The 27,899-nt window shown below is 41.0% G+C and overlaps 1 protein-coding gene across 4 annotated transcripts; it reads right to left on the reverse strand.

The window, feature by feature from the left end:
• Positions 1-790: 790 nt before the first annotated feature.
• PTGR1 (prostaglandin reductase 1) lies at positions 791-27,899 on the reverse strand. Of its 4 annotated transcripts, XM_085307873.1 has the most exons (13): positions 27,791-27,893; positions 18,491-18,578; positions 11,746-11,802; positions 10,749-10,848; positions 9,975-10,081; positions 9,529-9,574; positions 8,730-8,789; positions 7,339-7,506; positions 5,784-5,901; positions 5,333-5,488; positions 3,634-3,739; positions 2,461-2,579; positions 791-1,511 (listed from the first exon to the last, which is right to left on the reverse strand). In XM_085307873.1, exons 5-13 carry the CDS (start codon positions 10,078-10,080, stop codon positions 1,401-1,403), a joined length of 990 nt encoding a protein of 329 aa, XP_085163999.1. In that variant the 5' UTR covers position 10,081; positions 10,749-10,848; positions 11,746-11,802; positions 18,491-18,578; positions 27,791-27,893; the 3' UTR covers positions 791-1,400. The 4 variants fall into 4 exon arrangements, with proteins under 4 accessions (XP_085163999.1, XP_085164000.1, XP_085164002.1 ...); XM_085307874.1 differs by lacking the exon at positions 18,491-18,578; XM_085307876.1 differs by lacking the exon at positions 11,746-11,802.

Consider the following 27,899-nt stretch of genomic DNA (forward strand, 5'->3'; position numbering starts at 1 on the left):
AGCTATGAGTGATCAGCTTGGAGCAGCAGCCTGGCTGTGGGGATGAGAGATGAACAGAACAGTCAGGGTAATGGGAGCAAGGTAAGAGCAAAATGGTTTGGTCACTCCTACAGAGCATGTATCAGGAAAAGTGGAATTTTGACATCAGATTCATTTGATGAATGAGGCTTGAATGAAAACAGCACTGGAGGATGCAGCAGATCTGTATCTTCTCCTGGGATCAGCAGACAGCAATGAGTCCTGGAGAGCAACAAGCTCTCCAAGAATAGCTTCTAGGTATCAGCAACATACAGCTCTTTGTAGCATTGGTGAACTCCATGGTTCACCATGCACTCCATGTAGCCAAGTTTGGTTGATTCCCAAGGTCAGACAGGTTGTATTCCTAGAAGCTTGCTGGAGGCAGGGTGAGCCTTGGCCATTTGTTCCTCTAGGCTCTCTTCATGCTTCAGAGCAACTTACCTCATAACACTGCCTCAAGAACCCCACCTTGTTGGCCCCACAGTTTGATCCTTTAAATCTCTGGTCCTGAACATCTCAATAGTGCTTAATCAGGTGTGTGTCATAGTATTGGGAGTGAGCTCAAAGCAAAGAAATAGAATGATGCTCCTCTCCCTCCGCAAAAAGCAAAATTCCTCAGAAGTAATCTCACTGTTTTCTAGGATTCTAGCTCAATCCACTATGAATGTTAACATAGCTAGGACTCGTAAAAAGGAAGTAGGAATAGGAACAAATGAAAGCTCAAGCAAAAACAGCAGAAGTGTTAAAAGAAGAGGAGGACTATAAACACAAGCAAAGCGTCAAATAATAGATTTTTTTAATTATCATAATCTCAGAGTAGTTTAGATATCTTTTTTTTTCCCTGATGAAAGGAAAAACAAAACAAAACAAAACAAAACTGAATGGGAGGGAAAAAAAGCCAGATATATGACCAAGCTGGGAGCCCTTGCCTGCTATTAGCCTATTCCTTGCTTCTTGCTAGCGGTTACAAATTTAAATCCCTTCTTGCTGAGTTCTAGGCAAATCAGTATACTTTAGTCATCAGATGTGCCATCAACAGGCAAAGCCTTTGGAACTGCATTTTCCTTTCCGTGAGTTAACTTAAATCCAGTTCAAATCAAATTTGATTTAAACTGTTACAGTTCTGACTTTCTAATGCACAGCAACAGATTCAATAGTTTCAAGATTTTGTATACAGCTTTGGGAACAATTCTCAAGCTGCTCAAAAGCCAAACCATTTGCATACACCTACATCTATTAGAAAAAATGTTTAAAAAAGTTATCATCATAAAACATCCAGCACAGAGACAGAAATATGCCTTTTGAATAGTGAGACAAAAGCACTTAATCGAGCAGAATCACATCCTCCCGTGCCAGTCTCTTAGGAACAGGATATGTGACCTTCAGACCTTTACAATGGCTTTTCCGAGATTTTCTCCCTTTAACATTCCAAAGAAAGCTGCGGGCATGTTCTCAAATCCTTCAGTGATTTGTTCATGGTACTTAATTTTTCCCTGTGAAATAGAAGAAAACAGATTGCTGAGTCTTCATTTCATCAGCTGCCTACTTTTCACTGTCTTTGAGAGACTAAATTGCTACCAGATTCTCTCCAACTTGTATGTTGTAACTGAAACAAACTTTAGCTGGTGCACATCAGAGTAACTTTGCATAACTAGATGTGCATATGGCTGTTCCATGAGAGGATCTGCTTTTGCATCAAGATCCTCCAGATCTCTGGTTGATGCTCTGTTCCATACCAGAGGAAGTCACTGCTATTATGACACATTTACTGCAACTAGTCTCCAAAGATAGGAGATAACTTCTTCAAAGACAGGCTCTTCTCTATCTATAATTAAGCATGGAATCGCAAATCCAAGTGATCAGAAGTTGAGCATCCCTCAATCTCAGTTTAAAAACCTAGAGCCTTTTAGCTGCTAGTGTTCACACTCATAAGCCTTTCACAGCTACAAATCAAGTGTTAAACTTGGCCTTCATTTAAAAGAAATAAAATTAGAAAAATTCTCTGGCAACTGCCTTCAAAGCTTGCCTCCCAACTCCATGAAAGCATCAATTCTTGCCAGTAATCCTAGCTCAACAGTACAATGGAAATTCTTGCTCATATTACAAATGAAAGTGTGAAGGAAAAATAGATAAATTACTCTAATTAAAACTTAGGAAAGTATTTTGATTAAACTGGAAGGATCCTTTTTCAAAAGCCTGCACATATTCGGTGGTGTATCTAAGTGAGGACCACCAGCTAGTATCACAGGTCTTAACAAAGCTGAAGGGATGCAGCATGTTCAGCATGGTTTGAGTGTCCCCAAAATGCTCAAAGAGCAAGTCAGGCAGAAGAAAAATACCTCATTGGAACCTCACCATATCAGCTATGGTAAGAGACTCCTTATGAAAAACGAAACTGTGTGAGTACCTCTGCTGTATTTCTGGAAACAACCACTTTCTTACCTCTAGGACCCATTTTAGCAGTGCCTTTTGACCTTCCTCCCAGCGGTTATTCCAGCGGCGAACAATAAATCCTTGCATTTGAAGCTCGTTGATGATCATTGGAAACTGAATATAAGGTCCTATAAGAAAAGGAACCAGCAAACCACCTTTAACAATAGTTCTATGTAAATTGGAGCCAATGTATAAAGAGAAGCTTTTAGCTAGTAAAGAAAAGCACACCACTTTTTGTTCCAGCCAGAAGCAACTTCTGTCCTTTCCAGACAGAATGTCTAGGACTAAAGACCAAGGATTCACATATAGTGTCACCCTGGAAAACAAAGACTAAACTCCTAAAGCTGAGCTTAAAGGCCCAATACTTCTGAAACAGTGTAATTCAGGAGTCAAGTGGCCTCAGTTTTGGCCAAGGTGCTTCATCCTAAAACTGTCATTTTGCCRGTTTGTGTGATAGCCTGTTTAAAGCTCAAAATCTCACATTACTTTCATGGCAAACTCTCACATTCCTTCTAAATATCAAAAAAAAAATAGATACATAAAAAACTAGTTTCCTAGGTGTGATAGTCTTTCCACCCTCAAAACCCCAACCCATTTTTAAAGTGACTTCAGAGTCTGAAGCCAGTCAGCTGTCAAAGAGAAATCCACTTCTAAATCCTTTGTTTCTAGAAGACAAATTTTGAAAACTACCTGCTACTGAAAATGGATATGCATTTCAGCTATATTTCCCACCAGTTCCACTAGCAGCCAAATTCTTGTGAAATGGATCAATAAATTAAAACTGAGCTGCCTCATCTAAAAAAAAGTGACAGAAAATGCATTCTCTCATCAAAAAGTATGTACTGAGAAARTGTCATCATTCTACTATACTTGCCTTTTTTCTTTACTCATCTGTATCTACTTGGAGCCTAGTGAATCCTACATTAAGTAGTTTAATCCTCACTTCTAATCAGCTGATGCTTACCACTTTTTATGAGTGTGTACAAAGGAAGGTGAATGTATGTATTTATAGGGAGTGTGGCCTCACACCAGCTGTACTACAATCATGGTCAACTGTCTGAATGTACACACACATACACTCAAATCACACATTGAAACAACCAGTAAAAAACTCAAGAGTCTCCAATCACATCTTTCTACCATTGCCAAACTAAATTTAGACAGAAGAAAGCAGGCCCACACCTTTCTGAGGTACTGAGTCATTGTACTGAGAGATAGCTCCACAGACTGCAATCCTTCCAAATTTCTTCATCTGGTGAATGGCAACACTGCTAAATTCTCCACCTACCTTCAAGAAATCAGAATAAATGCAGTATTAAATAAAATCCAGTTTTTGGCATTGAATGTCACAGCTCACCAGCCTGAACTTGTTACAACAAGGAGAACAGGCTCAATCAAAGGGAAAAAATGCTAAGTTTCACTACTGCAAAGTTTTTGTGACTGCAGAATCCTTTACACTTAGTCAAAGTGTAAGAGAATTCTATGACAGTATTTTTTGAAGAAATAGCTATGAACACAGAAATCAGTTCTAACTCAAATCTCAGCTTCCCTGATGCTTGGCTTGGAAGTGTTGGGCATGATTTACCCTTAGAGAAATCCCTTTAAGGAGTACCTGCTGGTCTACCTCTGCTTTTCCCTGACACCAGCCTGCACTTTTACCTGTTTACACAATTGTGATGACAAGCTTTAAGTTAACGATTTTTTTCTCCCAGTGAATAGTCCCAGTGAAGAAGGAGCCCACAAGAATGTGCTGTACTCAGAAGGGTATAGTTTTTAACAGAGAAAAGTTGTGAAAAAAATTACTGCTGGAGAGACTTCTGCACAAAAATACGAAGTGAGAGGGAAGGGAACAGACATTACTGCTGCTTAAGATATTAATGACATTAAAGTCAGGAGGGAAAGGTAAAGCAACCAAGAACTCTGGCCAAAGCGACAAGTGCTTTGCCCTGACATGGTTCATTTGCAAGGATTCCCATAAAAATGTGGGACACATGCCAGCTCACACAGAATTACAGCACTGTCATCCCTTGATCAGTGTTCAAACTGCTGACAGAAAGACACGCTGCAGGAGTAATGATGGCTGCCCCTTACAACACATGGTAACTCAGGGAGTTTTGATATCTTATCTGCTGCTTGTCATTTTAACTGGCCGACCCTGCTGGCATCTAAGCCMGTGCCTCAGCTAATACATCTGTGTAGGTATGCTATTGCTATACACACATGAGATACGCTAGCACTAGAAATTTTTAAAAAGCCAGGGCTGTTTCTCTGGCTCCAGCACCAGCTGACATGGTTTTACTCCCTCCATGCTAGTAAACTCTCTTAGCTTCTAAAACAGCATGGTCACTTTTAAATATAGCCTATCAAGAATGGTTCATAGCCCCTGTTAACTATAATTGCGCCTGCAAGAGGTCAGAAATGCTCTGTAGACCACTCTAGCAATTTTACAATTAGATCTTGCAACTGTTTTTTTATGCCTGTATATATGTAGTCACCTGGACTGCATTGCAGGACCACTCACTCTTGTTTCGCTTCCAGAAACAGCAGAGAACTGTCTGTGATTCAAGCTGGGGCCAGAAATGAACTGCAGCTCTCTGCCAAGCCTTGGTTAAATGTCTTCTGCTCCCCTCGCTTCCCAAAAATCAGACATATTTTCAAGAGGACTCTCTCTCCCTTCACAAACAACAATAATAATCCAGGTTTCTCCTTCCATATTTGTTCTTTCTATTACTTCCCAAGTTAAGGGAAGATAAGGGAACAGAGAAGCATTAAGCTCTTAAGGACACCATTTCTCAATGGGGTTTACACTGTACCAAGTTCCTGCTACAGTCTAAGAAAAGACAACAGTCTGCCCTTGGCCAGTCCTTCCCTCTGAACTCACATTATCAAAGAAACAGTCGTAGCCATCAGGAGAGGCTTTACGCAGCGCTTCTTCCAAAGATGTAACTGTCTTGTAATTAAAGGCTTCATCAAAGCCGATTTTTTTCAGATAAGCAACCTTTTCATCTGAGCCAGCACAGCCAACCACTCTGCAACCCTGCAAGTAAAGGAAGAAAATATTTCTAAATCCCCTGGCAATACAGGCTGACATCTACATGGAGCACTGGGCTTAGCTTGAAAGTCAGGCTGTCACAAACATGTCAGTTCCTGAGCTCTAAGAAATTTAAAGTTAGCTCTGCTACATCTTCAACAGCTTTTCTCATCAAGACCGTACTGCAGACACCTTCAGAGACTCTTGCCCACCCCTCAGCCTCCTAATAATCCGTGGCCTTATTCCTCTGTCTTCTAGATTAGTCCTCTGTGCACCAGTACGAGTAGTTCAAGCTACTCACTCCAATTTTAGCGAGCTGTCCCACCACAGAGCCCACAGCCCCAGCTGCAGCATTAACCAGAAGCGTCTCTCCTGGCTTCATCTTGCAGACCTCCAACAGACCAAAATATGCAGTGAGTCTGGGAATAAAAAGAAAGAATGTTCTGTGAGGAATAAAAGACACCAAACAAAAAGGTGATTTGACCACATTAAACAAATATCATCATGACCAAAACAAGGTTAATTTTCCCTCATTCTTTATGAAGTATCATTTAATTTGAACAAACATTAGTCCAAATAGCTCCTCAAGTTAGCTTGTGAGCACATCCACTTATGCTAAAATGCACCAGGAAAAGTCCAGAAAAACAAGAGACACTAGTGGGAAACAGGATGTTGTGGCAAAAGTCTATTTTAGTTGAAGACAGCTTTCCTTGCACTCAGTAGCRAAATGGAAGAATGTAAAGATTCACTTTATAATTTGACAGTCTAGTTATGAGCCGGAAGAGAGAACAATTACAGGCTAGACATGTATTGGTTGCCAGCTAGTTCTTATTAGATCAAGGCAGACATTAGGACAGTCATCAGAAATCCAGGCTCATAGAAAAAGAAAACTGGTGCAAAACCTTGCTGAACACTGGCCTACAATTTCTGAGGACTACTGTGTACAGGTATGGCTACTGAGTAAATAGCAGTCTCYAAGAGCCACTATAGTTTAGCTTAAGCATGTTCTACTGATAGAAACACTAAATGATATTAGGCTCTGCACTCTTCTTGAAGAAACCTGATCAGTCAGCCCAGAATCCCAACAGTTAACTGGTTCAAACTTCTCTCAGACTTCTCATTTCAGGCCTAAAGCTTCCCAATTAGTGAATTTGTTTAGAAGCTGTATGGAAAAACCTATCTTGCCGAATTTCAGAATGAAATGTAAGCTCTGCATCATACAAAATATACCAATTATTTTGAAAGCCTCCTGTGTCAAAAGGATTCACTGAGGTAATATTTCATGTATAAGCTACAAAAAAAGCAGGCAAGGAATAGGGAAAGGTGTCAAAGAGAATGCAATAATGTTTTTACTGTTTCTCAAGAACAGGAGCTCTGTTTGACTGCTACAGTGAAATTTAAAGATTGTTATTCTACTGCAAACTGCAACAGCTGTGTCTTTCCGATTTTGGGTAGCTCTAGAAATACAGTGACAACAGAAGAGGCTGACAAGTAAAAACAGCCAAGTCCAAATGCCAGTGAAACTTGAGTCTTTCCATTAAGGTTAATTCAGACTAAACTGAGTTCTTTCCAGCTCCTGCTAGAGTCTTTCCCTGCCCTACCATACTTCCTCAAGGTGAGGCACCATAACCTCCGAAGTAAAGTAAAAAAAAGAAAGGAGCATTCGAGTTTTCTTTCCTCTGACCTACAGAATGGGACAAACTTCTGTTCCTCTTTATCATGAAGGCATCCTTACACACACACATAGCTTTTACTAGAGTATAACAAAATGAAGAGAAAAGGCCATGCAAACATACAGAAACATTCTGAACAGTGAAAAATTCAGAGAATAGCATCACTTGGATCTCAGTACTCACCCAGGCATGCCAATTGTCCCAAGTGCTAAAGATCTGGGGAGTGACTCTGGCCAGCCAGAAGGAAGAAAATGTAGATCTTTCCCATTGGAGATGAAATGAGTTCTCCAGCCACTGTTAGCCACAACAAAGTCTCCTACCACAAAAGCTGTATTCCTGCTTTCTATAATCCTGTTTAAGAGAAGAGAAAGAAACAAAATATATACCCTCTCTGAACCTACTGGCCTTGGAAAGAAACACCAACAGGCCTTCCCTGCTTTACCCCTGTTGCTCTGTAATGCAGAAGAAAAGAAATACTTCATGTCAGGGCAGGTACTTGATGATGCTGATGGCTTCCAAAACCTTTTCTGAAATGACTACTATCTCTTATTATTGGAGGAATACTGGGCAAGATGAACTCCTAGACTCAATCCTACCCAGGCAAGTCTTATGTTCATATGCAGATGCCAATGATTTTGACTAGCACTAATCTGTTAGGAATTCAGACTAAAGGATGGAAAAGCAAGAAGCTGAATCACAGACAGGCTAGAATGAACAGTCTCCTTTCTAGAAAACCTGGACCTCATTCAAAGGTTAGATATCCTGAAGACAGAACATCTTGGCACAACAAAACTCTTCTTAAAACCAATTAGAAAACAGTATATAATAATGGAGAGAAGTTCATACTTCATACTTGGTCTCTATACCAAAATAAAAATCAAACTTCCTTGCCCTAATAAAAAATTACTTTGGGAAAAAGTAGGCAAATAGCCTTGAAACATTGAAATCAGTCTTCTGTCCAGCCAACCTTTTAATTTATCTCCACCCTCAGTGTTTCTACATAAAAACACAAGAGTCAAAGGCCACAAATGTTCTTGGCCAGAAACTTAGCAGCAAAAGAGTGAGCAAGCTGACCAAGAGAAAAACTGGTGCAGCTAAATTACCAGAGAGGACRGGTTTAAGGTCAGGTAACCCTTTCGACTAGGCATAGAGCCGTATTCTAAGTGACACTGTGGCATTCTCAGCTAGAATAGGTAGCATCAGGTATGCAATTACTGCATATCACATTTTAAAATGTGAAGTTGACATTTTATGTCAGGTACAATAAACATTAGCTTTTCATACTTCTCTTTGTAAAATGTTCCTCTGAATATATCACCCACATAAATAATATATAGACAGCACAAGAGGTATGAATCCTCTCCAAGATGGGAAAAGAGGTTCACAGAGAAAAAACACTGACCAATCAATTATAGATAAAGAATACAGTTGTTACACTATAGAGCCTCATGTTAAAAAAAGATAGTACAAAGCTGCAAATTCTCAAAGGTCTGTACATTCCTTTATGAACTGGAGTCTGATAGGTGYTGGATAACAAATAAGAGCATGAAAAAACAAATAACTGAAGACCTTACCTGGCAACCTGTGTACCTATCATTATGTTCCCTTCTTTCATGTCTCTTTGACTGTAAACTCTGTAACACAGCAGAGAGATGGTTTATTGTAAGCAACTATAATGGCATTCTGGAGTAGATGTTCAGTTCCATGCAGTGTAGTACCTACTAGCTTATCTGGAAACAGTGCATAATCAGTCATGCTCCACAGAATGCAAAAAGCTTATCTCTGTTATGATGTAAATTGAAGTTTTCTATAGCCAGCAACTCAAGCACCTCATCTTGACTGCATATTTGGCTACAGTATCAGAGACAGGATAGCATTAACTTTGCAGGTATGGCTCACTATTGCAAGGCATTATAAGACATCAAACAAATATTTCTGAGACCAGGCTCTGTCAGAGTTCTTCATAGTTCTTGATAAATTACATAGTCTTTCTGTGCCTGTTAAGAGATTGTGATTCAATGGCAACCAGCAATTTTCCATTTAGAATGAGGATCCTTAAGCACAGTGTTGCAGATATTACAAGACTGCAGTCTCATTTGAGCTCACTGCATTCCACAGGAAGAGACAGCACAAAGAATAGCTGCAGAGTCCAAGGAAGTTCTAGGGCTGCAGCAAAATCCTGATGTTCAGCTGAATCTGGCACAGCTTCATACAGGGAGTATCACAATTTACATACAACATTTGACAGAAAGCAAAGAAAGGCATCTGACATTTTGCTAGTGGAAGATGCTCCCACTGCATGAGCTTTTATGGTTTAACTGGGAGCTCAAACGAGTTAACCTAGCAAGCAACTTAAAAAGAAGAAATGTATACCTCATGTAAGGATCAACACTTAGAAATACTGATTCAAGCAGCACCTCTGCAATAAAAGACAAAGCAAATTCAGAAGCATCAACAGTACAGTAAAGCATAGGTTCCACAACTCAGTCTTAACAAAAGCTACAGGAACTATTCTAATTTCACATTTGGAAAGCTTTGCCATAATGCACTGCATGCAATTAGGCAAGGTGGGAATTTAAAAGGCATGACACAATTGCCTCGCAATGCAGTTAGCAAGAGCTTAACCATCACTTCCAGAGGGACTATGAGAATGTAATACTTCTCAAAACTCACCAAGCCCATCTATACACATGTTTCTCAGCAACTGCCCTGCTCTGCCAAGGCACACAGGTTGTCATAACCTTTGCCAAACCACTTTCAAAAATGCAAGGTCAAGAAATGTACCATCTCCAGGAAAAAACATATACGACTCCTCTTACCTCCATCCTTTAGTTTGGGCAGCTCAATCTTTACCAGGTCGAAGTCACTCATTTTGGGGAAACCTTCAAAATGCTTCTTCAGAACCCAAGCCTTGGCAGTCACCATCCTGCACAATAAATAATATATTCAAAGAGTACCTAACAAAAAGTTGTTAATGTCAAATGGCATTAAGCTACTAGCAGGGGCTGGCTTAGACTTAAGAACCAGAAAAGGTCAAGCATCCTGATTACATCCTGTTAGACATAAAGGTTTCTGCTTGGAAATCCTATCGAAATATCAACTGATCAAGCAAGCATCTGAAAGTGCTCTCACCACCTAAGCAGTCCAGAGCTTCCTGCAGCCTACTAGACTTCTCTGCCTGCTAGGCAGAGAGAGCCCCAACAGAAGCTAGTGGTAAATTCTAAAGAAATTAAAGAGGGAAGATCTGATAGTTTAAGCACTCCAGTCAGAAGGGAGGAAAAAAAACACAATTAAACTCACACTATTGCCCTGACTACACATGATGAGCACTGAATCTAAATTTTCAGACACTTAAACCCCAATGCAAGTCAGAAATACAGAGGTAAGAAAGACCTCTTCCTTAAATCTAAGTCTTTCAGTGACTCCTCATATGTAGAAAGCATCTCCAGTTGCCAAGCTCCACACTTGAAACAGAAGATAATGTAACCAGCATTTTCCTTAAAACATGACTTGCATTTGTTTTAGCCTCATAGACCCCTTTTCATTCCTCTAAACAAGCATGTAAACAAGTAAAAATAAAAAGAAGTTTATACTTAAGAGCAGGCAGGTGGAAGACTGACTTCTGTTGACAAGACTCGTCAATAAGCTTCTGTGACCAATTCAGTCAGAGGCTGGACTTAAGTCACTTACATTCTGAAAGGCAAAAAAAAAATCTGCTTTTATCAGCAAAGAAGGTACCACCTTCAATGCAACTCCTTGGGTGTAACTTAAGCCTTCAGTAAATCTCCCGTGCAGGACACACCTAAAATTAATCAACCTTCTCCCTTTAAAATTTACAAAAACTTTAACAATCAATTCCAGAGCAGTACCCACTAAAATAGATAGGCATCTTCTAGAATATGCTAAATGAAATAGGCAAAATAATTCTCAAATCTACAAAATTCTGCAGTCTAGAAACTTCCAGAGTAGGAAATTTTTTAGACCACTTCTCATTAATCCAGTCCTAAAACCCTTAGAGTTCTGCCACTGGAGAAGAAATATTTAACTGAAAACTGATGAATAAAAATTCATTGTTCAATCCATCCACCAGTTAACAAGGTAAATGATCCATACGTATACCACCACTGCGACAGAAAATTATCATGAGATTTACATAATAAAATGCCTGCATATTCTCTAATGACATTCCTATCCATATGTGTGGTCTCACGTCTTTACTGTTACTAATACCTGCACCAAAGGATTAAGCCTTATGTGATTATGTCCCTGCAAGCTCTAATCTCTGTAAATTGCAGAGCCACCTTAAGAAATGGTGGCAGGTTTTGGCATTTTGCCTCACTGTGCTACTGTAAGGCACACAGCACAGCAAAAATCTTTGTCCAGGAACTTCATTGTCTTCTGTTTTAATTTTTCCTGTGAAAATAACCACACAGGTATGAAGAATGGAAAGTGTGAAAAAACACAATACATAGCATGTGATTAACTATAATCACCTGAAGGCAGCAGTACTAATTAGGAACAGAGACCTGAGAAAATAAACAAAACTTTTCAAAAGCACATAAGTAAGCACTAGGGAGAACAGATACTCACAAGCACCAAGATCTGTTTGTCCTAGTGGTCTGTCCAGCATTCACGTGCCCAGTTAGTCTGGCCAGGAATGTGGGGGAAAAAGGGAAACTGGTTAGCTCTCAACACAGGCTCTTGAATTCTTAGGCTGGCAACCATGTGCTGATTCTGGATGTGCCTTTTATACAGTTAGGGAGCTAACAGTGATTCAGCAATACTTTGTTTCCACACCCTGTGTCCCAACCCTGCAAATCATTAATACTTGCTGACTATTTTTTGCCTCTTTATCCGAGTGTTTTAAGGCTCCATCTTGTTCTTTATCTTCCCACCACACTCGCTTAATAACTTGAGACTTTGATTTTGTCCAGGTACAGGTCCCTTGTTTTAGGCTGTTCTTTGTTTTTCTTATCTGGGTGCTCTGAGAAGCTGCACAAAGATATGCTGCCATCTCAACAATCTGCAAATGTAACTGCCATCAATACTTTCAGTATTTGTATCCTTTCTTCTGCTGTTCTTTCTCATGATTCCACACTCAGATGTTCCCATTCACATCAACACTGTTTTATAAATATTTCCATACTTTTTGTGATACATACATCTTTCAGTAGAGTATTTCAAGCAAGCATTTCATTAGAGCTTCTACAAACAACAAAATTAATTTCATTGAACCATTTTTATTTCTTTTGGCCATTAACACTAGGAATATGATGTATTTTATGCTGATTTCTCAAACCTGGTACTGAAATCTCATTACCATCATCATTTCAAAGCTAGGGAGCTATGCTGCAGCCTGGGAAGAAAACAAAAAAACACACCACAGACATATACTTGATGAGTGGATTCACAACAAAATTTCCAGGTTAGCAATGAGAGATAAAAACTGTAAGAACTAAGTTGCTTACACATTTTAAAGAACTTTGAAGGGTAAAGGACAACACTATAACGATTGTTTAAAATGTTCTAAAAGCACTGCTGGACTAACAAACATGTGGAAACCACTTGCTCAACTCTAAAAGCAGCAGCCATTGTGCTATGGAAGTACTTCATTGTTAAACTCACTGGGTTTGGATAATACATTTATTTGTACATTTTCTGTACATCATGCTTACAGACCACACTATAGCCACCAGTTCAAAAAGGCAACTGTGATTAAAAAAAAAAAAAAAAAAAAATGAGACAGATGAAAGGACTCTTAAAAATAATTAATTTCCAGCAAGTCCCCACAAACAAATTCAGGTGATTAAATTCCAAGTATGGAATTCTTCCAAAAGAATCATTAAAGCTTTCACTGAAATTACAGAATCACAGAATGGGTAAGGTTGGAAGGGACCTCTGGAGATCATCTAGTCCAACCCCCCTGCTCAGCAGGGTCACCTAGAGCATGTTAGACAGGGTTGCATCCAGGTGGGCCTTGAAGATCTCCACAGAAGGAGACTCCACAACCTCTCTGGGCAACCTGTGCCAGTGCTCCGTCACTCTCACAGGGAAGAAATTCCCCCTCACGGTCAGGCAGAACTTCCTGTGCTTCAATTTCTGCCCATTGCCTCCTGTCCTGTCATATGGGACAACTGAAAAGAGTTTGTCCCCATCCCCTTGACACCCTCCCTTCAGGTACTTAGACACATTGATAAGATCCCCCCTCAGGCTTCTCTTCCCCAGGCTGAAGAGGCCCAGCTCTCGCAGCCGTTCCTCCTAGGGCAGGTGCTCCAGCCCTCTGATCATCTTTGTAGCCCTACGCTGGACTCTCTCCAGTAGCTCCATGTCTCTCTTGTCCTGGGGAGCCCACAACTGGACACAGGACTCGAGATGAGGCCTCCCCAGGGCTGAGGTGAGGGGCAGGATCACCTCCCTCAACCTGCTGGCAACMCTCTTCCTAATGCACCCAATGACACCATTGGCCTTTTTGGCCATAAGGGCACATTGCTGGCTCATGGTCAACTTGTCATCCACCAGCATTCCCAGGTCCTTCCCTGCAGAGCTGCTCTCCACAAGGTCAGCCCCCAGCTTGTACTGGTGCCTAGGGTTATTTTTCCCTAGGTGCAGGACTCTGCACTTGCCCTTGTTGAACCTCAGGAGGTTCCTCTCTGCCCAACTCTCCAGCCTGCCCAGCTCTCTCTGTATGGCAGCACAGACCTCTGGTGTGTCAGCCACTCCTTCCAGCTTGGTATCACCAGCAAACTTGCTGAGGAGGCCCTCTGTCCCCTCATCCAGGTCACTGATGAAGAAGTTGAACAGGATGGGACCCAGTACTGAGCCCTGGGGGATGCTGCTAGCCACAGGCCTCCAACTAGACACCTTAAATGGCCTTGTAAATCTCTGGCTGTAGAGACTATGATCCAGAGGCTACACTGGGATTCCCCAGACATTACCAATTATCTGAGAGTAAATATGGCCTCCTACTGTAAGAGCCTGAAGTCTTAGCAAAAATTATCTCTTCCTCCTCTCTGCTTCAGCTATTACAAAGCTTTGTCACAAAACATTTTTTTCCCTGTGTTAAAAGGAAAAAAAGAAGGCAAGCACCACTCCCAAGCTACTACTGGCAAGACACTGTACTATAAATACCTGAGCAAGCATGACACTGCATTACAGAACAATGAAGCTGCAAATTCACTWCTTCATGCAAAGCTAACAGTCCCTGGAAGCAGGTCAAAGGCTGGAAGTGAAAAGTCATTGTGTGATTAAAAACTGTGCCACAGAGCGCTGTTGCAACTCTGATTCCAACAGAGGTTCAACAGTCCACTGGGTCTGCTGAATAAACTCACCCAGAAAAAAAGGGGAAACTAAGAAATACTGAGAAATAGGTTAGCAGTCCTTCAGCTCCCAGAAATCACACAGAAATCAAGAATCTAAAGAACTGTATCTGGTAAGAAAGTATAACTTGGTAGTCCATGGGTAGAGARGAAGTCAGAGAACTGGGAGCAACCTGCAACTGGCAAACCAAGCCAAAACTTCTTGAAGCACCAACCATGGTTTCCTGGTAACTGTAGTGCATTCTCATACTCCTTTCCAGGACACTTCTTCAGYTTCCTCTTATTTAAAATGGATGCAGTCCCAGCATATGCTGCAATACTAGTAATCACAAAACTCTAAAAAACTATCAAAACACCCTGCAGCATAAGCTCTCAACAGCTTTGCTTTCCTACATTTGCAAAGACAAGCCTATTAGTACTACACAGTGAGAAATCTTTTGTTTCCTTGATTTTAAAGCTACCAAGGTACTACTTTTTATTTTTTCCAAATAAAAAAGTTCCATTAAGCTTAAGTATCTAGAAAATTCCATTTAATTTAGAGCCCAAACTTCTGGCTATACGTAGCAAGCAATTTTGTTTTTAGAAAATAGAACAGGAAACCTCAGGCTGGTATCTGACATGTAAACACTCAAGAGCTTCAGAGCTTATTAAACCTGCCAGTTGATTGTTCCTTTCCTCATTTCTGTTGCCCATCACTTATGTTTATAAAGATTAAACACCCCAGCCTTTTGTAGTATAATGTAAAATAATGACACAACTCCAACCCTTAATACTGTTCTTTTCTGCCATCTCTTCCTTCAGAGAGGAAGTTACAAACATACTTTTAAGTGTCTGCAGTTCCTCTAAGGCCACCTGCTGAATTTCTGTAATGTTGCAAGTACACATTCAACAGCATAGCTAAAGCACAGCTTCTTCGCTAAATGCGCTTCTTCTCACAATATATGCTACAAAATTTTCCTTCTTCAAGAAGAAAATTCACTGCTCCAACCTATAGTTCATATTGGAGATTTCTCTGTCATCTGCTGGTCTACACACCAGACTAACTCATTATTCTTGCAATATATACATATTTAGGAGACTGAGAGATTGATAAATGGAAAGATAAAAGGAAAAAAAAAAAAGGGGGGGTAGGCCTTAGTGGGAGTCTATAAAGTTAATAAGGAACCTGTGAAAACACAGAGCAGTGATCAGCGCATGTTACAACAAAGGCCAGAGGGCCTCCAGGCTTTCTGAACACATACAAAACAGCTCAGTGCAGTAGTTTAACATTCCAAAGAGAGTACAAATAAATGCATCTATGCAAAATGCTGTTTTAGGTCTCCCAGATGCCACAAAAGACAAATCGTTCTCCCAGTGATGTACAGTCCCTGAAAGATTTCTGTCTCACACAAACCATGAAGACTGGTCATTCACAAGTGATAGGCCTTTCCTAGCTTCTGTAAAGGGCAGTGTGCATCCCTCTCTCCACCCCAGGAAACATTCACTAATGTCTAATAACATGTGTGTCTTCCCATATTAAGGCATTTTCAAGATTTTTCTCTCCTTCTTTTTGATAAATGTGTCAAATACAGCTTGAAAGCTGGGTCCCCTTAAATAACGTACACTCAAAATGAAACCCATGCACATACAACTTGCACAATATGAGCCCTCATCCTAAAAAAGCCAAATAAAATGGGGTCCTTCTGTCAAATTGTACCAAAACTGACATGAACTAACTTGGGAAAGTTAGAGYGAGAATTATATCTGCCACTGAGAGTTGAAAGGATGTAAATCTGCAGATTTGAAAGCAAAATCCTTAATCCCTGCTGTTCTTAGCTTACATACTTGTGGTTCAGCCACTTTGCTATATGWAGATCAGGGCCAGTAAGACTGAAAGTTGTCATGGTGATTCCCCAAGGACTGCATTACATTTTTTTTTTTTTTAACATAACTGGAGATTCATAAAACACACAACTACAATCATTCTTCGGACTTTGTTTTCTCTGGCAAATGACTTAATTTCACATTTGCAAACTCTGAGTACACACTATTCCACTGTTCTTATGCATTCAGATGGATTGCACTTTATTCAGGGTTTCACTTCCTCCTTCAGAATCCTTTTCTGAAGGGTCCTGAACCTTCATGGGAATATCAGGGCAAGTGAAGTATCAAAGCAGATATAAATCTTCCATCTCAGCAGGAGATTTAGTGTGAGAAAGCAAAAAAAMCGTAAAATTAACTTTCTTTTCTCCTGCCTGAGATTCTGGAAAATGTGGAAACATTTGTACAGGGAGAAGGAGAGATTTGAATTATTGTGGGAATAGATAGGCGCTTATACTGCACGGAAGGTCAGATGCAAGCTACTATGCACCTCATAAAAACCACTTCTAGATATACATTATTTTCAATGGACAGATTTTGTGGATATTTACGAATTTTTCGGTTCCTTTTCCGGGTTGGTTATAAAGGCGGCCCGTCCACCTGAGTCAAGTCCGGTGAAGCGTCATTTGGTGASGAGAGCAACGTCTGCGCTCGGATGGAATCTGGAACCGGGGCGTGGTGCAGCCGATGGTATTTGGGCTGCCCGATCTTAAGCCCCACAGACGTGCCTCATCCCAGCAGGGTCCCTCCAGCACACAGACAAGCAGGCATAGACGGGGTATCAGCGGTTCCAGAAAATGAGCAGACTCACCGTCCATGTGAAGAATTTTGCTCTGCCTTTGAAGCCAAAGGGGTAAGCGGCATGCCCGAACTACTGAGCTAGGTCAGGCGGTAGGCTGCACTACCACTTGGTCCCTGCTGTCTCACGCGAGGCCAGGGGACCTCACAGGGCCCCATGTCCTGCTACAACGCCCAGGAGAGCACAGACACTGGCTCGGGGGGGAACCACTGGGTAGGTCTCCCCCAGCCATCACTCGCTCGACTAGCCGACGGGGCAGGCAAGCAAAGCCGATCCTGCTCCAAGTAGGGGCATGCCGTGTCACGTCCGGTAAGGTCTGGATGACCCRTTCCCCAAGCGGGTCAGAGCCAGGTCGGTGACGGTCGTCGGGACCGCCACCGTGCCCAAATTTTGACGAATCGCCACTGGGCCAATGGCTTGGAGGGGGGACCGTGAAACCCGATAAGGCCAATTAGGCCCCCCTTTTACTGCCGAGAATCAACCGATTCTGCGGCAGGGCGGAGGCAACTACGAGTCGCCACCATCACAAACCTGGGACGGCTGTGCACTCGSTTCCCCCAGTARGGGTATCCRGCGGGACCACRGGGAGGTGGCACAGCCGATTCAAGCCCAGTTARTAACTAAGAGAGTCATAGTTACTCCCGCCTATAAAATGCTCACCTATGACCCTGCAAATGACCCGAATTATGCAACTCCCCAAGTAATACACAGATTTTGATTTATGTTCCCATTAAAGCAAATTATTGCCTTGATCTCAGTCATGGTGCTACTCTAGCTAAACATTTGCTATAATTTTCCTCTAAATCACTGGATTTACTTCTTTGTTTCCCTTTCGTATGGGCAGATCTGATTTTCCACAGACAACAGGGCACTCAGACCCTTCATCTTCAGCTCGACATCCAGATCTGTAGAATATAGATCCTATGACTTTCCTACTGAATTGAAAACGTGACAAGCACATTAAAGACCGGAAAGAGTTTAGTTCCTTCAGGAACAAGAGATTAAATAAATAAAGCAGACAAACAGCTACCCATTCTATACAGCTTACAGCCACCGTGAGCCAATACTTCTGTAATTTTTGGAGTTCAATAAACCAAAAGGTCTAATAAGTTAAGTTAAAATGATACCTCAAGTGTTCTCAAACCTGATTCATACTTTTCACAGGTTCTCACTCCAGATCATTGACTTTTAGTTGTTATCTTCTCAGTATATCACAGAAAAATCAACATCTAGAAGTGTGTTAATGCAGACCATTGTTCAACAACAAACTATCATCTGTAAACAATTTACTCTAAAAAACAGTCACTCTTATTGCCACATTGTTATAGTGATCAGACTGAAAATACCAAAACTAACTTACAGAGAGGTCTCCCATGGAAGGCTTTCATGTATGTTCCAACCTCTTTTCCGAAGAAAGGAAGGCAGTGACAAAACTCTTTTCTTCAGTGCTTCATATGAAATATGGAGAGATACCTGTATCAGTACACAAGCATTTTCCTTTCCATGTCTGTGTACCATTTATACTCTGATACACACGCATACACAACACAGTAACAAATGAGAAAAGCCCTGCAGCACAGGCAATTCCAACCAATCACCAGCTTGCCCAGCCTCTGTGAAGAAGAAAGGAGACTGAAGAAGAGGAAAAATTTGCATAGCCTAAGGCCTAAAAGATTCCCTATCTCATAGGAACTTAAGATTTGTAACACACATTGTCATTACAGAGTTACACAGTTGACTAATCTGCCAGCGAGGCACAAAAATCACAGCAGCAGAGAACTAAGCTGTAGGATAACATTAAAAATAAAATAAAATAAAATAAAAGTCTCAGCTGAACACAGATATTTTTGTGTTGCTGAAATCTGACGAAAGGGGGGGAAAAAAATCACTGTGCCCACAGTCACCCTTGTTTTCTACCACCTTTAGAATCACAGAATACTTGAGGTCGGAGATTACCTAGTCCAACCCCTACGCTCAAACCTAGTGCAAGTCAGCCACAGTAGGCTGCCCAGGACCATGTTCTGTATGGTTTCCAGTATCTCCAAAGATGGAGACTCCACAACCTGTCTGTGCAACCAGTTCCAGTATCTGATCACTCTTACAGTAAGAAATGTTTTGTTCTCATGTTTAAACGCAATCTCCTGTATTTCAGTTTATGCCCATTGGTTTTTATCCATTCATCAGACAACTAAGAAGAGTTGGGCTCTGTCTTCTTGAGACCTTCTCATCAGGTATTGATAAACATTGGTAAGATTGGCCCCCCTCTCCCTCCGAGCTTCCTCTTCTCCAGGCTGAACAGTCCCAGCTCTCTTCAGCCTTTCCTCATATGGGAGATACTTCAGTCCCCTTAATCTTCTTTGCAGACCTTTTCTGCACTTGCTCCTACCTGTCCCTGTCTGTCTTGTACTGGGGAGTCCAGCACTGGACACAGTGCTCCAGATGTGGCCTAAGCAGTGCTCAGTAGAGGAGAAGATCACCTCCCTCCACCTAATATTCTTYCTTATGCAGCCCAGGATAAAGTCAGCCTCCTTTACCACAAAGGTACTGTACTAGCTCATGGACAACCAGTAGYCCACCAGGACCCCCAGGTCCTTCTCTGAAAAACTGCTTTCCAGCTGGTTGGCCCCAGCCTGTACTGGTGTGTGTGATTACTCCTCCCTGGGTGCAGGACTTTGCATTTCCCTTTATTGAATTTCATGAGGTTCCTCTCYGCCCAGCTCTCCAGCTTGTTGAGGTCCCCCTGAATGGCAGCACAGTCCTCTGGTTTATCAGCCACTCCTCCTACTTCTGTATCATCTGCAAACTTGCTGAGTGTGCACTCTATCCCATCATCTAGTTCACTAATGAAGATGTTGAACAGTACTGGTCTCAGGATCAGCCCCTAGGATAAACAGCTAATGACTGGCCTCCAACTGGATTTCATGATGCTGATCAGAACCCTTTGAGCCTGGCAGTTCAGAGAGTTTTCAGTTCACTTCACTGTCCACTTATCTAATCCATCTTTTTATCAGTTTATCTAAGAGGATATTATGAGAGATAGTGTTGAAAGCCTTATAAAGTAGATATTCRTAACATTTAGTTCTCCTCCCTCCTCCATCAAACCAGTCATTTGGTCATAGAAGGCTATCAGGTTGGTTAAGCATAATTTCTTCTTCATAAATCCATGCTGACTACTTCTAATCATCTGCTTGTCCTTCAGACTGTTGGAAATGGTCCCCAAGATTAGTTCCTTCATCATCAAATGTGATCAAGGTGAGGCTGACTGGCCTGTAGTTCCTCAAATCCTCCTTTTGCTCTTCTTGAAGACAGGAGTGATTATTTGCACACAACAGTTGGCAGAGTAGGGTGAAAGCCATTTTCCCACCCAAACTGGGATGACTGGAAATCAAAGTATAGCATATGTAAGAGGACATAGGAGGGACACAATATATACTAACTGATATGCTTGCTGAGGTTTCAGCAAGTAACCTGTTTAATAGGAATTCTTGAACTAGATAACCTTTATACATCAGTATCTATCCTGAAATACTTTTTAAATTGTATGAATACTTCCAAAAATTACTGCTAAATTTGAATGCTGATACATTAGTCCTTCTGCAAATATTTGTGAATTTGAACTCACTAGATTTTACTTGTTGAATCAGGTAACTGACTTCCAGGCACCTCCAAAACCTTTGAATTTGTTGAGAAATTTCAGTTGAATTTGACAGAGTAGTAGAAATCTTGAAGAGAGAACCTTATCTCCATTAGGAAAACAACAAGCCAGGAGAGCAGAGTATATTTGTATCTTCAGTGAGGATAAAGTCTCTGGAGTGTCAACAACACTAACTTTCTTTTGGGGAATAATCAGGTTAACAAAAGGTAAGTTGGAAACTGTTGGATCTTGCTGAGATGGGATGGAATCGTAACACCACTCTCTAAAGAAGGAGGCACTGAAATATGATAGAGTCATATTTACTGTGGAGATTAGAACTTATAGGTGAGATAGGAACTTAAGAAATGTCTGGGGAACTAAGGTTCATGCAGAGGGATCAGTATCCACAGGACAAACAAATCTAAAAGAAATCAGGATTCTCTGGTTGCCTTGATGACATTTTGCCCCATTTTGTAAAACAGTCTTGCTCTTTAAGGTTTCATTTGAAAAAACAGTATGTAAGCCGGGCAAACATGGCCAGTATTTTCATAATGCTAAAAAAAAATTTGAATCCATCAGCATAATGATGTAACTACAGAGCTCCACATATAAAATAATGTAATAATATAACATAATACTATAAACATGGCATTACGATTGCTATGGTTCCAAAACGTGAGTGGGAGGCCATGTAACTCTAAAATAGTAACAATGAACAACATATTCCTATGTGGAACTTCATGGAAAACTGCAAAACCTGTCCCTAGCATCCTAGCTAAGGAACACAGTATATATAACACATATATCAAGAGAAGTATCACATTTGAGATTCACCTCAAAATCGTTAACGGAATAAGAAGACTGTAAGCCAAGAAAGAGATGGAGATTGCATCCCACACACAATTTCTGGCTCCAAGTCTTGGAAATTTTGCCAATACCACTGAAGCTCTCCTTACTTCAAATGGAATATGGCATTTAACATTTAGTCAGCTACAGATTATGAAACCACTTCTTACTCTTTGTCTAATTTTTGTTCCAATTTCACTCATACACCTCTGAGCTTAATCATTCCCACAACATTCTTCAGGTTCCCAGAGATTTTTATCAAATGGCCAGAGCAAGATTTGCTAGTATGTCATGGATAATGAGAATTAGGCTGCACAKGAAAAATGAAAGCTTAGCATCTCAGATAATTCATGGGGGGGGCAGGGGGGACAGGATGCAGGATTTATGAAACTTAAGAAAAATGCACGCAGAAATAAAGGAGGAGAGAATCATGTAACAGGCTCCAGCAAAGATCCAGAAATTACTCTCTTCTTCATCTTGACTTTTCCTAGTTTTTCTCCTTTTTAATCACATTCTCCCTTCTGCTTTTATCAAGTATTTCTTACTCTACTTGTTTTTACTTCTTGATTCCTGAACTTCTTCCTTTATCATTTATGTCTCTGCCAGGGAGGACTGTGCCTACCACCCAACCCAGAGGCAGCCAGAATGGGCCTAAACCAGTGTGGACAGAGAACAAAAGCTAGGGTGTCCATAGATATGTTTACAAGAGAAAATTAGCTCAAACTAAGCTACAGAGTTGCAAAATGTTGGGCTGTGCCATGGGGTCTGCTCTATAGAGGCTTAACATGCCTCTGTACCATACCTTCACATGCTAAAGAATTACCTAAGGCAGATTACCAAGAACTGAACTGAACCACAGCCAAAAAAATAAGAAGAATCTCCCTGGGTAATAAACACAGGTTGTGGGCTGCTTCCAGCTAACTTATACTTGGTACTTCAGCAGGAATGCCAATAAGTCCAGCACGTCTAGTCGATATGTCCAGTCCCTGGACTGCTATCACAGAAACTTACTGCTAAGTCTGTGGCCACCCACAACTGAAAAAATTTCTTGTTTCAGATGTCCTACTCTCGTAACCACTTGCAGCCTCATCTCATCTTCTTCGAAGAAAGACGAAACAAGCATAGGAAAAGCTATACACRTAGGGAGGGACGTAGCTCGTGGAAAAAAGGAAGCTTACTAAGCACCTCACCAATAAATTGCTAGAATTAGTCTTACAGAGACAGYAAACAATGCTACTGGACTGAGGGTGGGAGGGAGAAGGGGAGATTAATCTCAACAAGGTCTCCTATGGATCAAGAAGCTGACAGAGAATCAGTGGGATCCACAGAAAGGGTATTTGTAAAATTAAGAAAAGTAAGTGAAYACCACAGTGAACACAAGCATAAAAATTACAGGTACAACATTCTCATTTGAGGCATGAAGAAACACACAGCCATACTAAAAGATTAATGGAACAGGGATGTAAGACAGTATCTGTCACAACATCTCATTCTGTATAGGAGGAGCAATATATCCTGAGGGATGTTTTACAGATGACCAGATGGCAACCAGAGGCACTCTGCCCAGTCACCTAACATTTAGAAAATGACAAAATGACAGGCCAAAAGCAGGGATGCTCCTACGCATGCGCGCGCTCAGAACCTCTTCTTGGCACTGATGGACTCCAAAACCCCAGTTCACCTAAACTTGCTGGACTGGCCACCCACTGACTTAAGATATTTGTTTCTCTTACGTGCAGAACTCTTGATGTAACCACAGAGCTAACCTTTCCCCTGCAACAATKCAACAATCTGACTTCTACCATTTCAACTTAAATAAATAACATCTAAAATTGCTCCTGGCACCTAGTCTGAATGACTATAGCAGTAACAGATTGTCACAATTTCAGGCGACTCCCAGTTCCTCATCATCCCCACAAGGACAGTGAGGAGGCACTTGCTTAGGCCTCTAGTGGGCATGATCTCCTCAGTCTGGCTAGGTCAGGATAGCGTATTCCAGGAAGCAAGGCACTGTGTGAGGGAAAGCCTTGGCTGCACTTCCACATACCCCCTAGTGATGCAAGGTGTATGTCATGCCCATCAGCTTGGTGCTCCCAACACTCCCTTTTCACTTAGACTAGATTGCTAGACACTGGGACTGAGCCTACCATAGTGGAGGAGGAAGCCATTTGGGAAGAGGTGAAAGTGCTGCTGCTCACTTCCAGATAGGTRAGAAACAGGCAGACTTGAACACCACATAGTGTCTATGGGGAGAGCCCAAGGAAAGACAGCAGCTCACCCCATCCCTTACTACAAATCTTGCAAACAGTGGAGAACACAGGTCAAAATCCAAAATGAGAGGTCATGGAAACAGCAGCTAAAGTGCCATAGTTCCACCGTCCTACTTTACATCTTGGATAGTTTGGTCCAGAGGTCAGCTGGTCAGTCCTGACCTCCCTTGGCATGAGCTCRGCTGCTAAATGGAGCTGCTTACCTCTTCCTCTATAGAGACCTGAAATGTACCGGCTCCAATTGCCACAAACTTCTCTGTACWTTTCCCCAAGGAATCTTTCCTTCTTTCTGCCCTTCTCCACCCTCAGCAGTCTAACAGAGCAACAAAACAACAAGCAGAAGCAGGCACTACTCCACACCTGTGGAGTCAGCAGCTCTCTYGGGATGCTGACAGATTACAAAATTCTGCCTCATCTAAGCTCTCTCTCTTGCAGCCCTGACACTTCCACTCCTAATTTTTATTGAAAGAAAATCCCATGCAATGTCATCAARAGAGCACCCCAAGCACAGCTCCAGCCAAATGCCAGAATATACACACCACCACTCTTTAAGCCCAAGTATCAATAGGACCCATAGCACTTCCTAGGGCTTGTAGCCACCCAGTTTCCAAGTGAAAACAGAGGAGGACAAATCCAAACAGGCAGGAACAACTGTTTTTCATTCTCTGACAATCCAGAGGATCTGAGCAGATGACTACCAGAAAGGGTAGAAAAAAGGAAGGGAAGGTAAAGGTGTTGTAAACCAAGGACCCATCCCACTACTTCATTCACAGCTAAGAGACAGTCAGCCAAGCCAGAGGGAAATGGAAAACCATGCCACCATCAATAGAAGCCACTTTGTGCATCCTTTCCTTTTCCTTTCAAGGCTTTCATGGAGGGGAGGAAGAGTAGCAAGGAAGTGAAGCCCACAAGACCATTTCAGAAAGCCAGCCTTCTTGTGTCCACTAACAAAATGTCAGAGCGGCCCTGTTCGACAGAAAAACAACTTGATTCGCATAGTTGAAATCAAACAATAGTGAAAGTAGTTTACTGATGCAAGAGCAGCATGGAATTCACTGGTATTCATGAAATTCTACCTTCACAAAAAATATGAGAAATGCAACCTTAAACTGCGGAACTGCACTCTGTTGCCAAGGATTCTGCCCTAGCCTCCTCTGCAGCTCTCTTTGGCTCCTAAATCACCTTCCTGCTTTGGAATACATACCTTGCTGCTTTTGAGTATGTGGGTATAAAAGCATAAGTGAAATGTATGAAAGAATGAGTATGAGTTAAATTTAATGAGATTTAGTAAATGATTACCATTTTCCATTTCTCCAAGATCTTACTCAGATTTTTATGCCCGTTTACTAGATACAGTACTGTCTGATATTTCCCTACCCATTTTTGCATCATGAAACTCCCATTCACACACCTTGCTAGAGTTAATACCTAAAAGCATACCTTAATCAAACATTTCAGTATAGGATTTTTTTTTCACTCAGTAGGCCTTTTAGATTGTTGAAAACCAGCACTTACACTGAAACTAATTTTCTGCACTCAAAAGTACTACACCAGAGAAACTGCATCAACATACTAGYAGTTACAGAAATTGTTTATACCTTTAAAGGAACCAAAGAGCAATGTTAACTTGTCTTCAGGATTAACAGTATTACCATCTCCCTGCAATATTACTATGGGGGAAAAAAACCTAACGAGTATTCACCTTACTTAGATTAGAAATAACCTTTAGTTTCATTTATCTGACAGAAAGGAAGGTCAAAGTTTCTAAATTGCCTGCTTAATGTTTGGTCTAGTATTTGACCCTTGTTCCTGCTTCCACTCTCCCATTGTAAGATTAATGAACTTCTTATCTTTGTAAAATATCAGTTTGTGACTTCAGAGTTAAAAATGGTATCTGTTATGGATTTGGTATAATCCACTTTATATGTCGTGATAAAAACTAAAAAGTCTCTTAGATAAGCAAATGATAAACATTTTTCCTTCCTCAAAGCACATTCTATATTTAAATATGTTAAGCACAAATTTGTAAGTAGCAAGAACACAGTTTTACTTCTTAAAATTGAACACTATCATTAAAATAGCATGTTTTATCTTTACACTAAAACAACATATCCAGCTTTTAGGGCCTCAAAAGCTACCACATAGCCACTTGATAAAGGATGAACCTTTTCCCTTTCAATATTTAATAAGCAAATACATGAGTATTTGTTGTCTTTACAGAGTAAAGTCTCTCATCTCAGAAATGACTCTTTGTTTCCATTTTCCTTTTTTAGGCTGTAGCTAGCCTGGCATGAGAAAACAGTAGATAGAACAACTAAGGCACTGGTTCCTCAACCAATCAGGGAGACAGCCATAGCTCAGCAATCATTTCTGCCTTTGAAGCACGTTCAGGTGCTGCCTGCAGACTAGCCCAGGTACCTACTTCTCACAGTAACTAATCAGGTACTTGGCTTCAGGCATCAAATATGCAAGCCCATTTGCTGCATTTTGGAAATAGGWAACTTTTGCCCTGAGTATGAATGGCTTTCAAATCACCAAATAGAAGTGGTATTTAATGATGACTACACAATCAAAGTGCCATTCTGAGTCTTCTCCACACTTCAAAACATTTTTTTTTCGATATCCAGATGTCGGCAAACCACAAGCATCCTTAAGTGCTTCCTAGTTACAGTGCTACCAGAAGCAATGTAATCACAATAATCCTTATAKAAGACGAAATAACTAAGCTGCATCAGAAATACTTCTTGAAGTTGAGCAGGTATACAAAGAAAATAACATTTCCCTATAATGAATATGAATATACCCTGTATTTTTTCAATTAACTAAAATAATCTCTGACTACAGATTAGACAATGTACTATAATCACAACAGTTCCCTGGATCTCAATAGTAACACTAAAACCCAGCTGACAGTACAATACATAAATCCTCTGCAAAATACTTATCTAAGAATACAGCATAACTCAACCATCTCAGGAAAAGGAAAATGCATTCAGTTGGACTAAGAATTCATCTGCTTTGAGCAATGCACCTACCATTCTTTAAATGAAACACATCTTGAAAGATTTTTTTTTTTGAACAGGCTACTTTCTTCATTCTCCTTAAATGAAAACACCTCTGTTAATTGTAACAAATTAGTTAAATGGGCATTTTCCTTTTTTTGGAGGAACAGAGCTGAACTTCCTTCATTTTGACAGTTTTCAGTTATTCAGGCATCACAACCAACTGCTTCTGCATTAGCCCTGTATCGCAAGTATGGGTTACTGATACCTTCCTTTAAATACAAAAGTTTTGTAATTCTGAAGATTTAAGTATCAGAAATATACATTCAACTTTAATGTAACAGTATATGCTTGGTTTTGCCTTTTTATTGATGCTGGTAAATCAACTACCAGCCTTCCGCGTTCTTGCTAAGTTTCAGTTGAAGAGAGAATAGCTTCTTGAAATTAAGGCCCAAACTTGTTATCTCCCTATTTTAGAGGTTTGCTCTGTGTCTACTTCATTTACGAATCTACCCAAAGTCTCAAAATCTCCATGATGTAGTGAAAATAACAACAACAAAAAAAAAATCTTCAGCTAATATTTTTCCTTTTAGGGTCTCAGTGGCATCTTTTTCACGGTAGAGTACTACTATTTCCATCGCCATAGCTAGGATCACGCCACAGAAGCTGTTCGCCTACTCTGCTTGCATGGCTTTTTTATTTATTTATTTTTATTTTTTTTTTCCAATCCAAACAGGCAGATCTGCGGGCGGGGGAGGGGGGAGAAACGGGAGGGAGGGAACGAAGGACAGAAAACACATAACACATCACACCTAAAGGTCCTCAAAGACATCACGTTTGAACAAAGAGGCTGGTATCAATTCCTAGGCAGCAGGCCACCCCCGCCACCGCAAGTATTCTTCACTTACAATAAGGCAGCGCCCGCCCATCACGCCCGCAGGGGGTAGAGGGCGCCGCTGGCACCGCCCTCCTCAGGCGCGTAACGGCCGCCGCGCCCCTCCGTCCGGATGGGGCCTT

The sequence above is a fragment of the Rhea americana genome, unplaced genomic scaffold, assembly GCF_003343005.1.
Source record: "Rhea americana isolate MKP2758 unplaced genomic scaffold, rheAme1 scaffold_267, whole genome shotgun sequence".
Lineage (NCBI taxonomy): Eukaryota > Metazoa > Chordata > Aves > Rheiformes > Rheidae > Rhea > Rhea americana.